This window comes from Neopelma chrysocephalum, unplaced genomic scaffold, assembly GCF_003984885.1.
Source record: "Neopelma chrysocephalum unplaced genomic scaffold, ASM398488v2 Primary Assembly neopelma1_147, whole genome shotgun sequence".
In the NCBI taxonomy this organism is placed as follows: Eukaryota; Metazoa; Chordata; class Aves; order Passeriformes; family Pipridae; genus Neopelma; species Neopelma chrysocephalum.
Window position 1 is genome coordinate 11171355 of NW_020897809.1, and position 21266 is coordinate 11192620.

Here is a 21266-nt window from a genome sequence, read left to right on the forward strand (position 1 = left end):
GACTCAATCATATTTTAGGGATGCTCAGATGCTGCATCTACATAAGGAAACAGCCAGGCCAGAACATCATCTCTGGGATGCAGTTGGGAAAGGGAGGGGATACATTATCTCATTGGCCTGAATGCTCCTCTTCTCTTTCCTCCCCCAGAAAAGCTGCCAAGAGTAAAGATCTCTCAGGAAATAAACTCCCACTCCCTTGTTCTCACCATGTGCAAAGGGGATGATGCACCATCCTGGCATGGCTGGGTGGGCAGGGGAGAGCAACACAGCTCCAGCCCTACCTGTGCTACCACAAGAAGTACTTTCAAAAGGGGATTTTGTATTATTGTTTTTATAAACATGGAGATCTTCCTCTTGAGAGGAGGCAGACTCAGCTTGGAGGTGGGGGGTGTCAGATACTGCTGTCAAATAGGCTCAGAAACAGACACACATGGATAATACATGCCAGACAGTTTGTCTGACAAATTATTGTTTCTGCTGTCACTTAAATTGTTCCATACGTCATCTTCCCCTCCCATTTCTGTTTCAACCAAACCTGCCTGGAGATGACACTTCTTCCAGCCCTTCTCATGACTAAACCAGTTTAAAACCCAGCTTGCTCCACTCATGTACTATGAGATGGACCCATTTTCCTTTGAAGTTGTGGATGGCCAAGAGGAGGGAAATGACAGGGATGCTCTTCTTTTCCTGCTCTCTGTTTTATCTGATACTACAGAAATAACTATAATTAAAATCAAAGAGCTCAGGAAAAGGTGAAATGCAGCTCCTGCGTTAGCCTTTGGTCACAGGGTAGGTGGAGCAGAGACTGGTGTGGGAGGGATCTGTGTAGGAGAGCAGTCTGGGATGTAGGGCAGTGGCCACAGGGTATCCAGGCTCTGTGAGCCCTCATGGCTCAGTGGGTCTGCTCACAAGCCCTGCAGAGCATCTTGGTCCAACATACTATTCCTTCTGGTCAGATAAATGCACTTCTACAAGCAAATTCAGCCTCTGGCAGCAGAAGGTGAAAAGGAAAAACCCATGTTGCTGCAGAGCTGTTCTGCTTGCCTAGTCCCAGCCTGTGTGCCCAACCTTGCACCTCTGCCAAGACTCATCTTGTATCGTGTCCGACCACTGCACATGGAGAAAAGGAGCTCCCATTAGGGCTCTGCTCTCCTGGTGACCTCCATTCCCTCTGGGACACCAGCTTGTGCAATAGCAGCAATGAAGTGACTTGTGTCCAAGCCCAGTGGGCAACCCTTACCACCCAGGAAGAGCAGCTGCAGGTCCACAGCAGTAACTGCAACAAGGGTATGGGAAATATGGAGACAACTTGTGCCACCAAAGACTGTGGAAAGTCTGCCTCCAGCTCTGGTCCAGCAATTCTGGATGGGAGTTAGCTGGCAGACACAACACATTTGTGTATGAAGCCAGGAAAATTTGCTAGTCTTTCCAGGAAAGTGCCCCCGGCTCTTCTATCCTGCAAACCATGCCTCATGTCAGGAAATCACCGCTAAAATATTCACATGCAGAAAGCTCTCAGCATCCCTCCATCAGCTCTGACACTCCTGGGCCTCCTACAGTCCAGCCCTGACCATCAGCAGCGAGGCAGCAGTACCACTAGCAGAAAGCAGTGGAGTAAGGCAGAAAACAGATCTCATTTTGATGCTGGGCCCATCCATTTCTCCCCTCTGTGATGTCAAGGTGAATTTGGCTGTTATGGACCGAGTCAGTCCCCTTGTGTTTCCTCCTGCCAGCAGCCTGTGCAGGTGAATTACAGCTCAACACGAATCCTGTCTCCGTCTAGTACCCTAAAGGTTATAAACGTCTGACTGTTATTAGGCAGTTATTGTCTGAAGCCTTTCAAACAGCAAAAGGAGGGCTTAAAATACCTCTAAGTGCCATAGCTGCTGAAGGAGTGTGCTGGGGAACAGGCATCTATTTTACTGCATCCTTCCTCCACCAAGCTTCCCTCTTCCTGGGTAAACGTGCCCCCATGAGGGTCTTTTAGGAGCGAAACAGTTCAGTGTTTCCGCTCATTCCGGCTCCAAGATTTGCAATTACTGCAGAGAGAAAAGGCTGTGCATAAACCCGAGTTTGAGGTGGGGATATGGAATTTCAATCTGTGCTGTGCATAACAGGAACCCAGGCCGGGATGAATCATGCTATGTTACTTCAGTTTTTAATTTTTTTTGCGCTGCGTAGGTTTTTCTGGGGCATATTCCATCAGGCACATAACGGTCAAATTCACTCTGAACGTTTATTACACAGTTAGTCTGTGCTACACACACTTCAGATGTCAGAATCGGTAACAAAGTGGGCTTAGCAACTTAACAAACCCTTCCATCAGTTCTGCAGATTGCCATACATTTTCCGAGTTCTCTTTATCACAGCATTTGACTACTATTTTTTGTTAGATTTGTTGGTTCTGAGGTATTTTGATTAAAACCGTACTGAGTAATTTCACCTTTTATCCTTAATAAGTACACTCATTTGTAAATATCCTAGGAATTTTTTTTCTGTCCTCCCACCCAGGAATGCAAATGGCCATTATGTGCTCCCCAAGGTATCTCCAAATAACCCTTCTCCTTTTAACCTTAGGATTTTATTGTGTTAGTTGCTAGGGAACTGAGTAAGATTTATAGCCATCTATTGTTAATTTTGAAGGCGGTCTTCAATTTCCCTGTAAATAGCATTTGGGAGTTGGAGTCCACACCAATAAAAACTTGGAGCCCAGTCCCACTCTGTGGAGAGGAGCACCTGCTATGAAATGCGAAGCCAAGTGGATACATAAAACTTACTCCCACAAAAAGGGCCCTGCCCTCTCGAACTGGGGAGGTTGGGCCCTGCTGGGGTGCTAGAGAGACCCCGGGCACCCCGGCCTCCGATGCTGGCGTGGCAAAGTATCAGCAGGCTGTGCATCCCGCTTCCCTCCCTCCTGCTCCTCTTCCAACCCCCTCCTCGTCCTTCAGGCTGTTACTCACTCCCTGAAATGAGATGACAGCACTGCAGCTTTTCCCAGAACTGGATTTCTTTGCTGTCGAGCTCAGAAGTCCCCCGGCACAGCTCTCCCTGCCTGTCTGACAAGGGGTGGGTGGTGGATGGCCCCGGTTCATGCGGTTCCTTAATTCTTCTCAATTTGAGGCTAAACAAAGCAATCAAATGGGGCTCTGCCAATTTACACACAACATCCTTGTGCTATAGCAACAAGTAATTTTCTACTATCCCCCCTCACTCCCTCGAGCTCTCTTTTGGTCTAGCAGAATTATTTGCTTTAAGCTGTAAATTCACATTCCTGCCGTGCTGCTTTTACTTCTCAGGACCATTCCCGAAAATGAGAAAAAATCAAACCAGTTTGGGGTAGGTGGTGCAGAGGCAGGTGTCAGCAGCCACGGCAGGAGGTGAGCTGGCAGGAGTGACCCATCCTGCCCTTCCCTTGCCACGGTGCTGGAAGTGTCACAGATGTCCTTCAGTCCCTCACATTAATCATTCACCACCCTGCAGGTGGAAAGGTCCTTTTACTCATATTTTTAAGGCTGCTTTACTGTCTCTTCTTTTTGGGAGAGAAAGAAAACAGCCTTTTTCTTACAGTTTCACAGGATTGAAACCTGCTGATAAATAGGGGAGTGGCAAAGCTGGGCTGCTGGTAGTAGCTGAGATCACCAGATATTAGGTAGCTGGTCAAAGGGAAAATCTAGAAAACTTTGTCTATGGTCCCTGAGATGACAGAAATTTTTTCTTTCATGGCCACCAATGTTGTCAGGTTTTACACTCGTTTTACCTGCTGGAGATGCCGGTTCTTTAGCCAGGGCAAACAGCCCAGGATCTACCTGCTGTCAAAAGCTTCTGATTCTCAGAAGTTAAATGCTTCCATACCTTTAGGCTCTTGAAAGGCCCAAGCCATTGGGAATGATCAAGTGGGGAAATGCCATTAGTGAAATCTGAATGCAAGTCATACCTGGAAAGCTTCACATACCACTTGCACAACGTGGAGGAAAGCCGACAAAGAGGAGGATATACTCAGGTTATCTTGGGTGTCAGCCTTTCCTGGAGCAGCTCTCAAGGGTTATTCCAGGTGAGCACCAGCACAGGGCACACCCACTGTGTTTTCCACATAGAGCAGGATGAAGCTGTCGGTGTTGACAAGAGCTGTTGAAAGGACTCGAGGACACCCCACTTTATGCAATTCAGTCAGCAGAATTTAGAAATATCTTTGAAAAGTGGATCTGAAGGACATCACCTCTCCCTTTACCTTACCTGAATGGAGCAGCAGCTCAAGTGAGAATCATCAGAGAGATCTGCTGGGGTTTCCTTAGATTAACTGTGCCACTGATCCAGGTGGACTGTCCCCTGAGACACATGGATTTGAAGAGATATGGCATCCTCAGGGATCCCCTGGGAAGAGAGCAGCGAAGGAGAGAGGAAGACAGCAAAGCATTTCAGCAGCTGAGCCCTGGCGCAGATGAGATAAGAGGCCAGAGCATCCTGCTCCCATAGACAAGGCTCAGACTCAGGGTGCTGCTCCCTGTGCTGCCAGGAATCAAACCTCCATGGCCACTGCTGCTCTGTGCCTCCTTCCAGCAGCTCAGCCCGCACCATATGTGGTTTGTTATTCAGTTGTTTGCCAGTTCAGCTCTGCTGTGTTTTCTGAAGCAGGGCAGGAATGGACCAGTGGGTACCTGCTTGTTCTGAGTTCCTGCAAGGCGCCAGCCTCAGGGGCAAGCGCAGAACTGCACACTCCCACCAGCACACACGTGGCCCCTGCTCCAAAGGGATAGTCAAACCTGGGACACCATGCTGAGACAACTTCATGAGGGGAGCCCAAGCCATGCATGAGACCAGAGCTCCAGCCCCTGGCAGCATCTGGTACCTGCCTGCATCCTCTGCTGCAGGCGGCTTTGCTCCCACCTGCCAGGGCGGGGGGGTTTAGAGGCACCACTTGTATTTGCCAGTCATAGCTACTAACCTGGACATGTCTGCTCTTGCCAGTGAGTTTGCAGGGATCCATTCCCACTTCCCTGCTACCGTGAGCGTTTCACAGCAAATGCTGCTTTCTGTTCTCCGTGGGGCTGGGGAAGGCAGGCAGCGAGCAGTTGAATAGCTTCAAAGAGGAAGGTCAGCCAGCCAGAGAGGATGGATTAGAAAAGGACAATGCAGCAAAGACCTGATTAATTTAATTGCTCGTCTGAAATATAGTTGCAGATTAAAAGAAGGATGAAGAAGTTATAAGCATATGAATGGAGCCAAGTAATGATTTTAAGGGAGAGAATAGGCAGAGCCCTGCCTCCCCCTGCACCCTCTGCCCCACATACAAAGGAGTTTGTATTCAGAGATTACTCCAGACTGCTGGCTCTTCTCCTCATGCTGTCTCCTCAGAAATGGAGACACTGAGTACCAACAAATGTTTAAGTAGCTGCAGCTTAGTATTGCTGCTGGCAGCTCAGATTATGTGTTAGAGCCAGGCATGTGCTGACGCCTGTGAGATGTAACGTGGAAACCATTCTGCTCCCAACAGAACTGAGGTTTTCTTGGTGTAAATGGATTGATGGGCATGGCCTCAGCCTCTGCACTTCATATGCAGCCACTGCCTTGGAGGACCTGGAGCAGCTTGGCTTAAAATTGTACGTACAACACATCTCCCTGTGCTTACAGTCAACTAATCACATCTCCAAACACTTCAAAAGCAATATTTATAACTAGAGAGAGGCAGAAGTAATTTCATGGAAAATTTCACAGGTTTGTTGTTTGTTTTTTTTAAAGTGGAACAAACAAACAAAACTTCCCAGGAAATAAAGTATAAAAAGCATCTGGGTTAGGTCAAAACACTATTCTTTTCTCCTTTTGATTTTTTTTTTTAAACTCTGCCTTATGTTTGCTAATATAAAATAGCTGAAAAATTAAGCCAGCTTTGAAGTGGAAACTCAGACTCTTCTGTGAAGGCCAAAAATAAGTTAGCGTTCTCCATCTCACTATTGCAAAGAGAGGTCAGAAACTTGTCAACTAAATCTGCTTCTGGAGGGCTACAATTCCGATTGCCTGGATCACTCCACAGGCAAAAATACTTGGAAAATATTGGAGTGAGACCGACAGGCACCACTTTTGGTCATCAGCTCCTTCCTCCTGCTCAATACAAGCTGGAGAGCTGCCTCCAGGAATGTGTACTGCAAAGGGACTCATCCCCTCCCACTGCATGACCAACAGCTACAAAGGTTGGTGACTTCTGGATGAACTCAAATGTGTCTCTTACAACGACCTGATTTGAAGAGTTCTCCATTTGAATAGTTCAGGCAATGGGAGAACTTACCACATCGGCTGAGCTGCTTCAGCTGTTAATGACTCCTGGGTTGGGTTGAATTTCTGTGCCTTTGCCCGGTAATGAAAGAAGTCTCTCACCTCAATGCTCTTCCCCAGCAGAATGTTTTCTTCTAAGTCAGCCCTCAATCGTCGGTTTGGGAAGAGGAGTTGTGTTGGAAAGACCCACTAGAGCAGGTCTGGAAGTGCCTCAGTGGAAAATTTTTTTTCCCCTCCTTGGTCTTTTCTGCCTCTCTGCACTTTTCAATACAGTAAGTGGGACTATGTGGAGAAGAAGGTTTTCTAGCAAATGTCCTGATTTAACACTTGTTCCTTGAGATGTGTGTTTTCCAACAGCCTTCAACAAAATGCACTTTATTTTTCCATTGTGGAAAAATGCCCATTATTGGGGCAGAAGGCTGAAGAGATGAAGCAATCACCTCTGTCTCTGAAGCTGTACAACAAGGCTGAAGAAGAGTGTTGCAATTTGCATAGAATAACAGGACCTAAGCACTAAAAGTGTTAAAATGACCCTGTCATTATACAGGGCTGGAAGGTTAAATATGAGTCAGGGACTGTGCACACACCCTGTTCGCTTAATCCCACAGCAGCCCATGTTTAAAATATTTGTAATCATTTATTAAGGATAAATGATAGAAAATAAAGATACTCTTAAGAGATTGGTCATTGAAACTAAGAATTGAGCTTTTGAAATAATGTGTGCTCTGTTTTCTGCATCTGACAGTGTTTCAGACAGCATGAGGAAGGAATCCTCTCTCCTTTGGGTTGAAAACTCAGAAGCTGGAAAAGGCTAGAGTTGCCAGCAGTAACAGATCTGCAGTATTTTCTGACACAATGCCTGAGTAACATACAAGGGAGGACAGAAAATGCAACTTCTTCACTCTTACCTGCAGTCTCTGGGGTAGTGGTGATGTCAGAGTGGCTGCAATTCATCATGTGACTGTCCTCCTGGGAGCTGGTCCCCACATTTGCTTCCTTTTAACCCAAATTTCTTCTACCTGAATTTTCTGGTATATATGATGCTATTTTTCCCAGCTTAGAAAAGTTGGGGGTTTTCCCCACATTTCTCTCAATAGCACTGCTAGTGGTGTGGACCAGGTTCAGTATCCCAGCTCATCCTTCAAAAACATTTGCAAAATGAGCTGTTTGTCTCCCTTTTTATCCCATGGCAAAGGATGTCCCTGGTCAATGAAGGCAGCACCAGCTGGTCACCAGCCATCTCTGAACAGCTCATGGGGCACCTCTGGGATGTGCTTGTGTATGTTTTGCACATTGGGGCACTCCTCTACTGGGCAGAAATTGGGGACCATCAGTCTGTCCAACCAGAGGGACATGAGTGCATAGTCAGGGCCATTCTCCAAATGATCCCTGGTCCACGTTGTGGGCTTGGGGCAGGGTTGTACATGCACAACATTCTTCCCCTCCCTCATTCCTTTTGCATGGGACAATCAAACAAGGAACCCAAAGCTTGGAAATAAACACCAGCACAGAAAGGAATGTTTACCATTCAATGTATTATTCCCTTGTGTACAAAGTATTTTGCCTCTATAATAGCACATCCATTGAAATACGATGGCAAATGCAGCAAGACCATACAGACATGTCTTATGGGTCTTTTCATTTCCTTTTGAGTATAAGCAGAAAGAAAAGAAACACTGTACAGGAAAGTGCTTGCAAAAAATACCCCAGTTTGTAGAAAAATAACAGCATTGATATACAAAACCCAGAGTTGTTTCCTGAACAAGAAATGTCTATTGTCTCTGGTCCTCAAAATCTGCTCTATCTAATGATGCCCATTAACGAACCACAGGATCAGTGCTCTGTCATTTTTTTCCCTTATAGTTTAATATTTTTTAGGCTTCTCTTGCTCTGTTAATAGCTGCTATGAAACTATACGGTAGAAATGAATGTGTACAGGTCAAAATAGTATTTCTTTTTATAAATAGCCATTCACTTCATTAGAGAAAATATAATAAGCCTGTACTTTCTAAGCACCACTGTTTCTTTCTAAAGTTCATAGTGCAATTTTCCCTTTTCCCCTACAGAAGTTATACATAAGCAATTATCATTAAAAAAAAAAAATCACTATTCCATTACTACTCCTTTCCCCTTTCCCTTTTTCCTCTTTCTCTTTCCCTTTTCCCCTTTCCCTTTTTCCCTTTTTTTTTCACCAGTTCTGTAGCTGCTTGCCTGTGAGATGTCTCCCAGCTGACAGGAACACGTCGATCCCTGACTGTCAGGCTGACAGGTTTCACTCCAAAGGCTGAACACAGCCAGCCCAGCACACACATGGGTTATGAATCCAGGGATCGGATCGTTTATCACCATTGATCCAACTGTTTTGTAACAGACTGATTACACATCCTTTGGGGAGCTCTGTAAAAGACTCACACAAGATCCTGAGGTTGCGTTTGTTAACTGTTTGCATCCAAAATGGCAAGAGTTATCTGGAGCAGCAGATAAGCCTCTTTGGTTTTCCAAACTGCTGGCAATTTTGTGCTGTAAAGCTTCCTTTCCTTGTACTTTGTGCTCCTGGCTGCCCTGACATATAAGGTGAGAGGGCAGCATCTTCCTATCACTAAGTAAAATTGTGGAGAAAGAGATAAGGGACATAGTCATAGACTACAAAAATAATCTGGTCACATCACCCCCGTTCAATGTGCTACGAAGCTCTGCGAAAGCGTGGCGTGCCACAAGTGGAGGGCTATGTACAAGCAGGAGCCATGGCACCTATGGGACATGGCTCCTCAATTTATATTAAAAAAAAAAGCCAGCGCTAAAGGTCTGGTTGTACATGGGATGGCAGAGAAGCAAGGAGCACAGATGCCTTACCAGGAAGATCTGAGGCAACACAGAAGTAGGCGTAAAGCAGCTTGTTTTTGAAGGGGGAGCAGAGTCATCTGTAAGTACAGAGTGATCTTGTTGAAACAAGGCAGCGCCAGCGCTGAAGCCTCCCTTTGCAGATGGTCTGGGAGTGAGTAGGAAGCCGGGGAAATGCTGCAGGTGCCTGCAATGGAGTCCCCTGGCCAAGAGAAGGGGCGGCTTGGCTGGGCGTGCTGTCCCCCATCCCCTGCCGTGGGGGGAACACGGCAGGGATGCTTTCAGCTTCACGCTAGGATTTTGTGACAAAGTCTGTAAGAAACTGCATCACTTCTGAGTGCACAGTCCAGGGAAACATATGGCCTGATCAGCCTGTCTGGGATGAGTTAATACCCCGCTTCCAGATGGAGCCAGGAAGCACAGTGGCACATGCAATTAGGAGACAAAGATGTTTTTTTAAAAAGTGAGTTCACTTCAGAGCCCTACGGAAAAGGGGCTTGAGCTGAAGATCCATCTGCAGGAATCTTCCTAAAGCTGGGGTAGATCTTAACGGATTTGAATCGCCTGACAATTTTTCTGCTGTATCCCCTTTTCACTGATAAAGGCACTGGATTAACTAAAACTACAGAGCATTAATAAATATCATGTTAGCACCAAACCAGTGCTTTTAGCACTGGCCACAGAGGTCATGTGAAATTCAAAACATACCTAAAAGATAAAGATTGCTAATGCAACTAGCACTGTATTCATTGTCATGTTTTCCTTGAGTGCTGTCAGCCTAATCCCTAAAAATAAAATTTAAGCACATCTCGTCTATTTTCCTTACATAAAGACAGATTGAAATGCCAAAAATACCCCTATGCAGATTGTGTAGCACCGTGGAGGGCCAAAGCAGCCCAAAACTGAAGGAAAATTACTGATTGAAAGTAAACAACTGAATACAGTGACAATAAAGTATCACTTGTCATAATGCTACATATAATGTAGAGTATACAAAATGCAGTGGTTTGACTGCAGAATTTAACAATAAAAAATAAAAATAGTAAAAGCAGCCTTAATATAATGATTTTACGTACAAAAATATTAAATCAAAATAAATAATCCCAAACATAAATATTATACTGTACATTAAGAATATGCAATCTATATACATATAAACAGATACAAAAGTGGAAGGCAGAGGTATTGCATCGCTATCCTTCATCCGTCTCATCTCCGCTGGCTGCTCCCAGAGAACCTGGAAAACACAGACAAGGTGCATATTAGAGTCAGATCATCATCTTCACCTCTGGAACCTGTAACTAGAGAGATCAACACAAGAGCGGAGCCAAAGTAGGTGTCAGTGAGGCAGGAAGTGTGTTTCCTTTAACACCATTAGGGTTACTGGGGGAGCAGGGGATCCCACCAGGATGCTGTGTGGAGTGTGTGGTTGTCCCCATTGCGCTCAATGCACAAGTGTTTTTGCAAGCATGGCCTGATCTGTTCTTTCAGGATGTTTTTGGGAAGATTTCCCTTCATGCAGAAGTTGCTGGGAACTCACCATCGCTATAACACCTGAACGTCGAGGCCTGTTCCAGATGATGGAGTACACTTCCCACAGTAACCACCACATCTTCCCACTACTTTGGTACCATCCTGCAGGCAAAATCAGAAATAACATCTTAGTAAGGGCTCAGGAACTCCACACTGTGGAAGGGCCAGGTCCAGGTTATTCTAGCCAGGATTTTTAATAGAAAATGGCTTGGAAGGAAAACAAATGATGCCTAAATCAATCTACAAAATCACCATTATATTCAAATACACACAAATGTAATTCTCTTCAGTGCTACCAGGCCAGATGGTGGACACAAATAAGAAAGGGTAGTTTTGATTTATTACATTGAAAGCTGCCCAAGGAGAAGGCTGTTTGGAGGGATATCTCAAGGGTATCTGCATTCTGTGATTTGCCCCACACTGAATAATAGTAACAAGTGGAAAACTTGGCTCCTGCAAGAGCAAAACCACACTGGACAATAACAACTCCTCAGCTATGCCTGAACATGGGAAGGGCATGGGAGGGATATTTGCAGGCAGTACCAAGAAACATTCATTTGGAAGGGAAAGGCCTGGAGTGGCTCCAGAGACAAGATGGGAGGGAAAGTGATGGAGTGAGGCAATGCCACTTGCTCAGGTACCATCCCTCCTCCCCTTCCCACAGCCAGAAAAGGAAAATGTGGAGTGGTCCTGAGCGTGGCCTGGTCTCCAGGTGAGCCCTGCAAGCAACTATGCTTCAGTCAGGAGATCAATACCTCCATCTGGCCTTCCTTATCCCATCTCCGCAGAGTCTTTCTCCTCTTGGTCATTACAATGGACAGATAGTCCTTGAGGGGAATTCAACCCTCAATTACCAGAAAATTGGACTTAAGCACAGAACAAGCTTGCACAAAGCATTTATTTTTAAACGAGCTCCACCCTGCCCTTGACATTATTGATCTGGGACTGCAGCAGGCTGCTATCATCTCTTCTCACTATGCCATTCTTTCTTCTACTCCTGCGGGCAATTACGCCCTTGGAACAGCACTTGACAGATGCCACCGGGTGATGAAGGATCTTTAAGCAACCCTGTCCCTTAAAGTTTGTTTTAATTCTGCCAGCCATGATGTCCTCTGCAAGCCCAAAGTTGTCTGCTCGGGCTTCTCCTTTCTGAAAGGGAGAATAGCAAAGCACCTGCCAGAACTGACATACAGGTCCTCTTCTACCTGCAGCGTGGTCAGACCAGTAGTATTTAACTCACCCCTAAGAGCACCAGAACAGATGAGGCTTAGGGGTTCACAGGGCTCCCCAGAGCCAGGGAGACTGAAAGAAGTGCAGAAGAGAATATTTTGCAAATTGCTTTTTGTTAAATGATTACAGTGACCTCCTTTGGAAGTTTTAACAGGGGCAATCAGGATGACTCACATGAAGTAACAGCCAAAAAAGCAATCCTAGTATTCTACCATTTCAGAACGTGACACAGAAGCAACAGAGTGAAGGCAACACTGAGGGAGGTGTCAATGGGCAGGCAAATTAAGCAGTACAAGTTCAAATTTGGCTGTGGAGTGATTTTGAAGGGCTGCCTGGCTTAGCCTGAGGTCTCCAGTCAGCAGAGCCACAGGCAGTGGCAGGGGATGGTGCCCCTGCCAGCATGCCAGCAGCACCCCAGCCCACTTGAACTTGAGTGACTCGAGACTCTCTCAAGAAGATAAACCCAGCCCAGCAGGAAGGTCCACATCCTTCACACTTTATCAGAGGTGTTTTGGGAACAATTCCTACTCAGTGCAGTTGCCTGGCACCAGACCCTCTCCAGCAGGTCCAACTCTGCTCTGCAGCCCTGACCCCACATGCCCTCGTCCTGCTGCCCGGCCCTGTGATGCACACTCCATGATGGACATCTCAGACAACTAATTAAGGATATCTCTGCCCCACAGCACTCAGTGTTTTCAGCTTCACAGTTAATCAGGCTCACTAATTAATTGCAATAACTCTGATCAAGTTAAACCCGCGAGGTCCTCTCCCCCCCCACTACCATTACAGGCAACACTTTAACATCAGATGTTCTTTTTTTATTAATCTCTATTGGAAGATGTTGCCGTGAATGACAATGTGGTGATTAAAAAATTCTGATGAGCAGGTATAGCCATAATTTAAGTTACAACTTACTGGGGATTTCTGAATTTCCGACACCGCGTAATTCCCTTGTGAGAGCCACTTGGCTGTTCCCATTAGGGACAGGCCTGTCCCATAAAGGTCTATGCTGAAGCGACCCTAAAAAACAAGAAGAGCCTGGTTATCCCAAAATGCTGTGCTTTGGCCTCTTGGCATGTCACGGTATCACTTTTCTAACAGGATTTTGCCAGCAACGTTTCCCTTGTTTTCCATCGCCGTGACCGCGATTAGCCCATTGTACAAATCACAGCAGGGCTCGCATTAGGAATTTCCTTCTGCTTGGTGGCTGCAGAGAAGGAGGGGCTGCAGCTTGCTTTTGAACTACCCTTTATTCCCGGGTTTTCACTGCCTTACCCAGGTTTTGTACTTTTTCCCTGGTTTTGCACTACTTTTTCTCTGCCAGGCGAGGGCATTCTTGGCTTTTCCATGGCAAACTGCGGAGCCTGACATGCTCCAGCAGCTGATGGGAAGGGACTCCAGGGATGTGCTGAAGCCACTGTCACTGCTCCCTCCTCAACTGGAGAGGGCACACTTCTCCTTATTTTCCTTATTTTTCACTGGGTTTTTTCATTGTTCGGGTTTTTTTGTTTGTTTGTGTGTTTGTTTGTTTGGTTTTTTTTTCCCCCGGACTTCAGTAAAATAAAAACTCTTTCATTTGCTTATTTCTTTAAAACACTTCATTCCACCTTTTCTCAAAAATGGAAAATTAAGGAGTATGCTGGCATCCAGTGCTCAGCCCCCCAGCCCTCCCCTCGCCCCCATGGCAGACCCCAGCCCTGCCTGTTTCTGGACCCATGGAAGAATTCTTTTGGACACATCCCCAGGCTGACCCGCAGCCCAGCACAGCCATGAGGTACCAGATGGCTGTTAGCTCTGCTCCTTGCACTTGCTGCCTTGGGAACGCTGATTTTCTGAGAGGAGCAAACTCTCTGGGTCAGGTAGACAGATATTAACATTCATGAGCATTCCTGAGGTAAGAAGTCAATCCCTAAGCCGCTGAGCTGTGCAGAAAAGTGTCAGCTCCAAAAGCAGGGAGGGAAGGAGATGGAGAGGTTTGCCCTCTGCCGTCTGCTGCTGCAATTCCCTGCATAATGCCATTTGCCAATATGGTCCATCCCACACCTTGGACTATCCAAACTTATCACTTATCATCCCCCAGCCCCAAAAAAGCTAGGCGTGCTGGGGACATGCAGCAAGCCATCTATAAAACAGTGTTGTCTCCTAAAGACTTTCAAAAAGCATATTTTTTCCAAGCAGCTGGGCTAGATGTTCTACATCACCTTCTAGAGGTACTGAGGAGGCAACTTAGCCCATGTCCTACTCTGTGCTTTCATGGCTGGGCAACTTGTGGTGCTGGGACAGGCTGGATTTGCCCTGATGCACAGGCACCACCTTCATTTTGTCAGTGTTTTCACAGCCCCAAAGTGGGGTCAGTGATGGTCCCACGAGGCTGCTGTCAAAATAAGCAGCAGGGTGTGGGGACACTGGGGCTGCAGCTGGCAGGTACCACTGTGGTCTCTGACTGATGGGCTCTGTCTTTCCAGCAGCAGAAATCCGACCTGTTCCTGCCCTGCAAATGCCCTCTCCTTCTCAGGCACCTCCCCCAGAGCTGGCATGGCAGGAGTCCTGCTGTCTGTCTGCTGCCTTCCTATCCAGAGGGGCTGTCTCACCCATCTTCTTGCACCCCTGCAAACTGGTTTAAGTGGGTACAAGATTGCAGAGCACAGAGGCAGGTTCCCTGACTCCCTCCTGCTCTCCCTGCCCAGCATTTCCACCAATCCCTGCCATGGACTGATCCCCCTGCCTTCAACTACCCATGTAAAGCCCAGTTCTCCTCCTACAGCCCATTTCTTCTTTCTTTTCTCCTTTACTGTTGATTGAGGCCATAGGGAATGTCCCTTAGGCAGCCACTGGCCTGATAATATGGAAAGTGGAAACTACTTTCTCCATCTTCACAAAGGGAACTTTCTCCATCTTCACAGAGGGAAAAGTTTCTCATCACTGAGATAAGAATGTGCCACACACTGAAGCTGGGCTGATGTGATCAGCAGTAATTAATAGAGGGCCTGAACATTACAAATGGCACCAATTCCTATGAAATCCTCTTCTTGTCAAATACCTGAGGGCATTTGGCAGCACTGTAGCAGTCCCCAGCAGTGGCATAAGGAACAGGTCGTCCATCATGTGTCCTTGCAAACTGTAAGTCAGTTGCTGTGGAGAAGAGTTGGTGAATAACATGGAAAGAAAGATGCAGGGAGAGAGACAAAATAAATGTAAACCTTTTCTTTGCTAATGTTTAAATTCACTAAACCTGGTTTCACACATTAATACGGAGAATGAAGACTACTAGATCTTTAATATTTAATCTCCCAATTCATCCCACGTGTGACTCCCAGCACATGAACACTGAATTTAACAGGAAACTTATACTCTCAGTGTTTACAACTCGGTTTAAGTCCATTGGTGATTTAAGAACAAGGTATAAATAACAATTAAACTCGAACCTTCGACTTGGGATTTCTTTTTCTATCAGAAAATTCCCCACTTTCAAGAAGGCTACAGGACCTCCTAAATCTCCCTTTTAAACAAAAGCAAACAATCATCTCTGCTCTCCTGGCTGCCCCAGCCCAGGGGTCGGGTTTTCAAAGGGAATTGGGGTATTTTGCTCTGGAAGGATCTGAAGTAACTGAGACTCATTTAGATGGGGATGTGAGATAGCTCCTGCCCGACAGAGGAAGGTGCCCAGATCCTTTTGAAATTCAAAGGGAGGTGGTATCAAATTCCCCGAGGGTGGTTCCTTTCAGATCTTTACCTAGAAGCTTTTACAGATTATTAGTAGCTTTTTACAGATTAATAGACTGGGAGGTCTTGAAAATTAAGTGATAAAAACCACTTATCAGATAAAGAGTCGTTTTACAAGGAAGGATTTTGATTTGTTAAAAAACCCTCAGCTATTTACTGAATGAACTCCCAACAATATGTTGTATTTTTAAAACATTTGCTGGAAACCGATAGCATCCCTGGAGTCAGGGAGACTGAAACTGTAACCCTATGGGATGCTACAGGCTCTGTGGTGGTGAGGTGGCTTCCAGCTCCAAGGAATTACAATAGAGACAGGGTATCACTTATATTGCACAGCTACAGCCCTCTTCTCCCCTGCTAATCCATGTCCCCACCTCCATCACTACCAACACAAATTATTTCCCCATGGTCTGGCTCTGCCAAGAGCCTCCTCTGCCCTGGCCATAGGTAGCAGCATCCCCGCCCCGGTGGAATCCCCTGCACTGGGATCTCCTGACACCCTTCTGTGTAAAATGGGGGGGCAGCTCCTGCCTGGTTAAGCTTTGTGTCTGAGTCCAGTCTGAAAATAGGAGATCAAATGAAATAAAATCCTTCAAAAAAATACACTGGCCTGCCAGGTGCATGCAAATACTCATTCTGCAGAGCAGATGTACCAGCAATTGTCTTAATATTTTCCTGCTTTACAGAGAAATAATACGAGCATCTCTGATGTACTCAAGTTGCAGTCTCCGAGAGTAAAGCAGCAAACAGGTGACCAAGTTTAAAAGCAGCTTTTAACAGGAAAGCTCAGGAATATTGCTCACTAGAGTACTACTGCTTGCTTGTAGTTACAGCTATATTTGCGTAAAACAAACATTTTGTTTTTAATGGCAAGGCCCTGTTTTTACTCACTTATTATTTGCATAGTGTTCAGGTCCAGCCTTACTTTGCTGAAGGTGGAAAACCCAGCTGCTGTGTAATCTTTCCTACACTGGCAGTCTTCTCGTCTGCTCCCGTTATACGGACACTCGGTCGGGTTATGCAATCTAAATCAAAAGAAAACCCTTTCTACTCATGACCGGGAAATATTGCCATGAAAAACAAAAACACTGTGAAGCTCACCATTACAGGATTTCTTACCTGTATCCATACACCTCTGAAAAATTCTCTGCATCCCCATTTACAAGGGTCACATACTCCTTTGGGCTGTCAGTCTGCATCCCAGAGCAATACACCTGAGAGAGAGAAGCCAGAATTTGGTCGCAAAGGCAAAGGCATCGCTGAGAAAACCAAAGGTAGAAAATCCAAGAGTGGAAGTGAAGAGCACATGCAGGGTCCTCTTGCACCTTTGGAAAATGCATTAACTATCATTCTGTTGCTGAAATGCACCTTTAATGTCTTTCCTTTGACTTGCAGGAAATATTCACCATCTTCAGTGACACCTTTGAGATTTTTGACGTCTTCGCAACTCCTTGGTAGTTCACCTGAAACAAAACAGAAATACTTGTAGTTACTGAGCAACTGTACATCAAAATTTCTTTTGGAACACTGTGAGGCATCCAAAACATCAAAACATCTTGTTTATTTTTCAGAGATTTCCCTGGTGTGCCTTAGTGCTTAGTTGGATGGCTCCCAATGCTCGGAAATACTGCAGATCTCTAGGAGTTTGATGAGAAAAGGTGCTGAAGCCACGAGAAAGGCAAAGGAAGGTGCAAATCTGCAGACTTACAGTCATGGACATTGTGGCATGTCCTCCTCTCCTCAGGTTTCAGATCCACATGGCACAAGCTGCTGACCTGGTCGTCGTTCGTCAAACACTGCACCGACCGGTGCATGACCCCAACTCCACAGGTGACAGAGCACTGCAGGACACAAGACAGAGATTTGGGGTTTATCTCAACAGTTTCTGGGTTCCAGAAGAACAGAGACAGGATGTTTCCCTAGTACCAAGAGAAAGACTCCAATCCTGCAAAGTGTTCAAACACAAGTTCAATTTTAATCAAATGAGTAGTCCCTTTGATTATTAATCCCTTCATTATTATCATCATCATTGATTACTTCAAGAAGACTACCATACTTTGCTTAGCATTTGCACACTTTGCTGGATGAGGCAGTTGGTTAAGATGAACCATGTGCTCAAGTGAAATGGTTCATTTTTCACATTAGGAAGGTCATACAAGAGAGAAATGTTCACCAGAAGGCCTGCATGGTAGAAATCCTCTCCTGGTGGCTGCGAGACATTGCTTGGGTCACTGCCAGGGGCCTCTGAACAAACATGGCTGTTGTTTTCTATCCAAATTGCACAAAAAAAATGGAGCCTCAATCTTCTCTCCCCTCACCCGCCGGAAAAATGGATAAATCTGTGCAAATACTGGGTCATCCTCAAACAGCACAGATCAAGGGCAATCTTATGGCTGAAGCTGCACAAGTTACTAGAGCAACCAAACAGCAGCTCATCCTGTGCACTGACTCACAGGGAGGATCTGAAGCTTCCTGTGGGGCAGGAGGAACTTTGGTTTCAAACAGGTTTGCCAGTTACTGTGACAACTTCCTCTACATATTGCTTGGCTTTACCCTCGTTGCCTTGTAAAGGTTTGACAAATTCCTACAAATGCCTGAGCTGGGTTAATAAATCAAGTTTATGGGAGAAACATCACATTTCAAAGAATGTCAGAAGCCCAAAGAAGTGAAATGTTATCACCTTAACTAAAATTTGATCTTGTAGTTCAGGCCCCAGAAGAGGCTCAACCCAAATAACTTTAGCAGAAAGGCCAAATTCTTTCCCCTCCCCTGTCCCAGCATTTGTAAGAAGGAGGGGCAGAAAAAAAAAAAAAGAAAAAATAATTTTAAGGCTTAAATAACCAGTGTTTTGACCTACTGGTGGTTCCAAAGTCTTGTTCATACATGTGGCCGGGTGGGATCAACTGCAGTTGCCAGCAATCCATCGATTTTTCCAGCACAAGACTTTCAAACCCTTGTTTTCTGCAAGAGCACTGAGCACTCAGCATGACCATCAACACCGCCACAAATTTTGGCTACATCCAAATTTTCATGTAGATTATGACTCTACTTGTAGCTGCTGGGACTCCCCCATACAATGGAGTTCAGTCTGGAGCATGGAGCCCTACACACAGTGGGGCTGCTGCTCCACCAGAGTATTCAGTGCATTAATTTATGCAGCTTTTAAACATTCCCCCTCCAAACCTTCAGTCTGTGTCCCTGACGTAAAAAAAATACCAGTTTGTTCCAATCTTTTCAGTTAAAAAAAGAAGTTTTCCAAACTTACGCTTCCCCAGTTGCCGACGCGCCAGGACGCCGAGACAGGGCATTCCCCGAGGTAGCAGGGCTGGATGTTGGGTGGCTGAGTGCCAGGACAGTTGACCATGTTCTGGTACCCGTACTCATAGTGGTCCTTCCCGGTGTAAATCTCACTGCAGGACACGAGGCGCTGCCTGTATCCCTTCCCACACGTGACCGAGCACTGCAGGCAGAGGAAACACCAGTGAGCACCACATGCTTCAGTAAGGCCACCAAAAACGGGGAGGAAAAGCAGGCTTGTCAGCTTGTAACACAGCAAGCTGCTCCAGGGGATCACTAGTATCTAGTTAAGCCACTCATGAGTATCATGAGAGGCTACTACAAGTGAGTTGGTGCTTGACACTGTCTTTGAGCACCCAGTTCCTCTCTGGAATGGATCTACAAGTGCTCCAGGACTCTCTATGCCAGGCTGGCTCCTGGGCACATGTTATTTCTTCCCAAGTGCAAAGAAAGGAGCAGAAGATCCTTGGGAACTCAGAAATGCCTCTATTATTTAGTTGGTTTGGTTTGTTGTTTGTTTTTTTCCCATGGGATACACAGAGATTGACCCTGAATTGCAGGTATTTGGCAGCAACTGGAAGAACGAGAAATTTTTCCTTGTAATTAGAAGATAAACAGTGTTCTGCCTTCCTCAAAAGGCTGAGTGGGAGCTGAGGAGAGACAATCTCTGGCTCTGAGAGTCCTATCCCACCTCTCTGTCTTCATGGGCCAGAGTGCTCCCAGAGGGTCAGAGATGTTGGGAGTGGGTAGAGGGTGTCTGGGCAAGGGGCAGCCAGGGCTTCAGCCTCACAGGCAGCTCAGTATTTCTCTTAGGAAATCACTCAGGAGACCAGGCTGCTCTGAGATATTATCATGTCACCGCGTTTTCCCCTCTTGCTCTATCTTGGGTGGCTTGTCTCTCCTCCCCCTCAGTCCTGGCATGTTTTCTTTTTTCCCTTTTCTTGTTCTTTCCTTTTAATCAGTGCTGTGTCAGCAGCTGCCTTGTCATTTCCCTCTGCTGTTCCTCCAACTGAAAGTAATCCTTCACTGGCTGCAGGAGGAAACAGGCTGAGATTAGCCCAGGTCCTCCCGCATGCGGCGCCTGCCGCAAGGAAAACTCATCTATTTTCCTTGCCGAGCCCTCTCCCAGCTGTTAGGATGAATCTCCTGCCTTTGCTCACTCTGGGTCCTTGCTCCTGCCAAAGACAGCACTGAGGAAGGATGTGTCCCCATGGTCACATCCAGGCTTGCCTTTCCCCCATGATGCTCGCCTGGACCCTTGCACAGTCCACAGGGCCCTGGAGCCATTCAGGAGGGGATGGCAATAAAACCACATAAATAAATGAATGAATGAAATAAACCAGCAAAAAACCAAAGAGGGTGCCTGCTGAACACGACGTGCTTTGGAAGGAAATTGCCTCCAGATATTAGCTAGGACCCTGAGCATGCTGCTCTTAGTCTTTAATATCCTGGTCATCTCCCACAGCCTTGTTCCTTTCTCTCCAACAGGGAGATTGCACAGAGAAACAGCCCCAAAAATAATAATTAAAGCACGCAGCACTGCCCTGCCAGTGTTGATTTGGGTTGCAATACCTCAGCAAGGGCAGCACTGAGAGAAGGAGAGTATGGCCCGGTGCCGAGTGGCACAGCCCCTGTGCACGGACAGGGATGGGGACTCACCTCTGACCACTCCCCCGTGATCCAGATGTATTCACAGGGTGGCAGCCCACAGCTCTCGATTTCGGGGGGGCGTTTGCTGGCATCGCAGTAGCCGCTGTTCTGCAGCTGCTTGTTGTTCTCATCCACACAGACCACCTTGCGGTACCGGGACGTCTCCCCGCACGTCTTCATGCACTGTGTGCAAGAAACAATGGCTCATGCAACCCATGAGGGATTTCAGAAAATGAACAGCCATCTGGAGGGATCCCTCCTCCCAGCAGCCTGCCTGAGTAGTGGCTCTGTGCCTCATGTTGGCATCTGCCACTGGTATCACTTGGGGGCAAACTTTCGACCAGGGCCCTGCTGTGCCAGGTGCTTTGGGAACATCCAGTGACAAACTGCTCCTGACTTCTGGAGGTACTAACCCGAATCAAAGATGTAGGGAGAGAGAAGAAACTGAGGTAGGAGGTATTGGGAAGGGGCAGATATAGGGTCCAGCTGTGATGGGACCAAGAGATGCAGGAACGGGTATGCTGGGCCAGGAGATGGGGCAAGGGGAAAAGAAAGGGGCCAACCCCCATCATTTCAGCCTCTAGGAAATACAACTGTTTGAAGAATGACAACTCAACCATCCCCCTTCCAAAAAACACACTGCTACACCTTTGGCAGTGGCTGGTGTTGGGGGACCCCCTTCCCCAGTCCCCATCAGCAGGTGAGCAGCAACGCCCTGCCCTGGC

General features: G+C 46.5%; 1 protein-coding gene across 6 annotated transcripts in view; it reads right to left on the reverse strand.

The window, feature by feature from the left end:
- Window positions 1-8447: 8447 nt before the first annotated feature.
- ADAMTS9 (ADAM metallopeptidase with thrombospondin type 1 motif 9) overlaps window positions 8448-21266 on the reverse strand; it is an 82573-nt gene continuing 69754 nt past the window's right edge. For 4 of the 6 annotated variants that reach the window (XM_027700638.1, XM_027700639.1, XM_027700641.1 and 1 more), the window contains 10 exons: window positions 20551-20724; window positions 18860-19054; window positions 17303-17435; window positions 16963-17057; window positions 16714-16808; window positions 16486-16619; window positions 14912-15003; window positions 12787-12891; window positions 10649-10743; window positions 8448-10345 (listed from right to left, as the gene is read on the reverse strand). In XM_027700638.1, the coding sequence (XP_027556439.1) occupies window positions 10654-10743; window positions 12787-12891; window positions 14912-15003; window positions 16486-16619; window positions 16714-16808; window positions 16963-17057; window positions 17303-17435; window positions 18860-19054; window positions 20551-20724 (1113 nt within the window). In that variant the 3' untranslated portion in view covers window positions 8448-10345; window positions 10649-10653. Of the gene's footprint in view, window positions 10346-10648; window positions 10744-12786; window positions 12892-14911; window positions 15004-16485; window positions 16638-16713; window positions 16809-16962; window positions 17058-17302; window positions 17436-18859; window positions 19055-20550; window positions 20725-21266 lie in introns of those variants that run through there. The other 2 variants (XR_003536969.1, XM_027700640.1) reach the window with 2 other exon arrangements.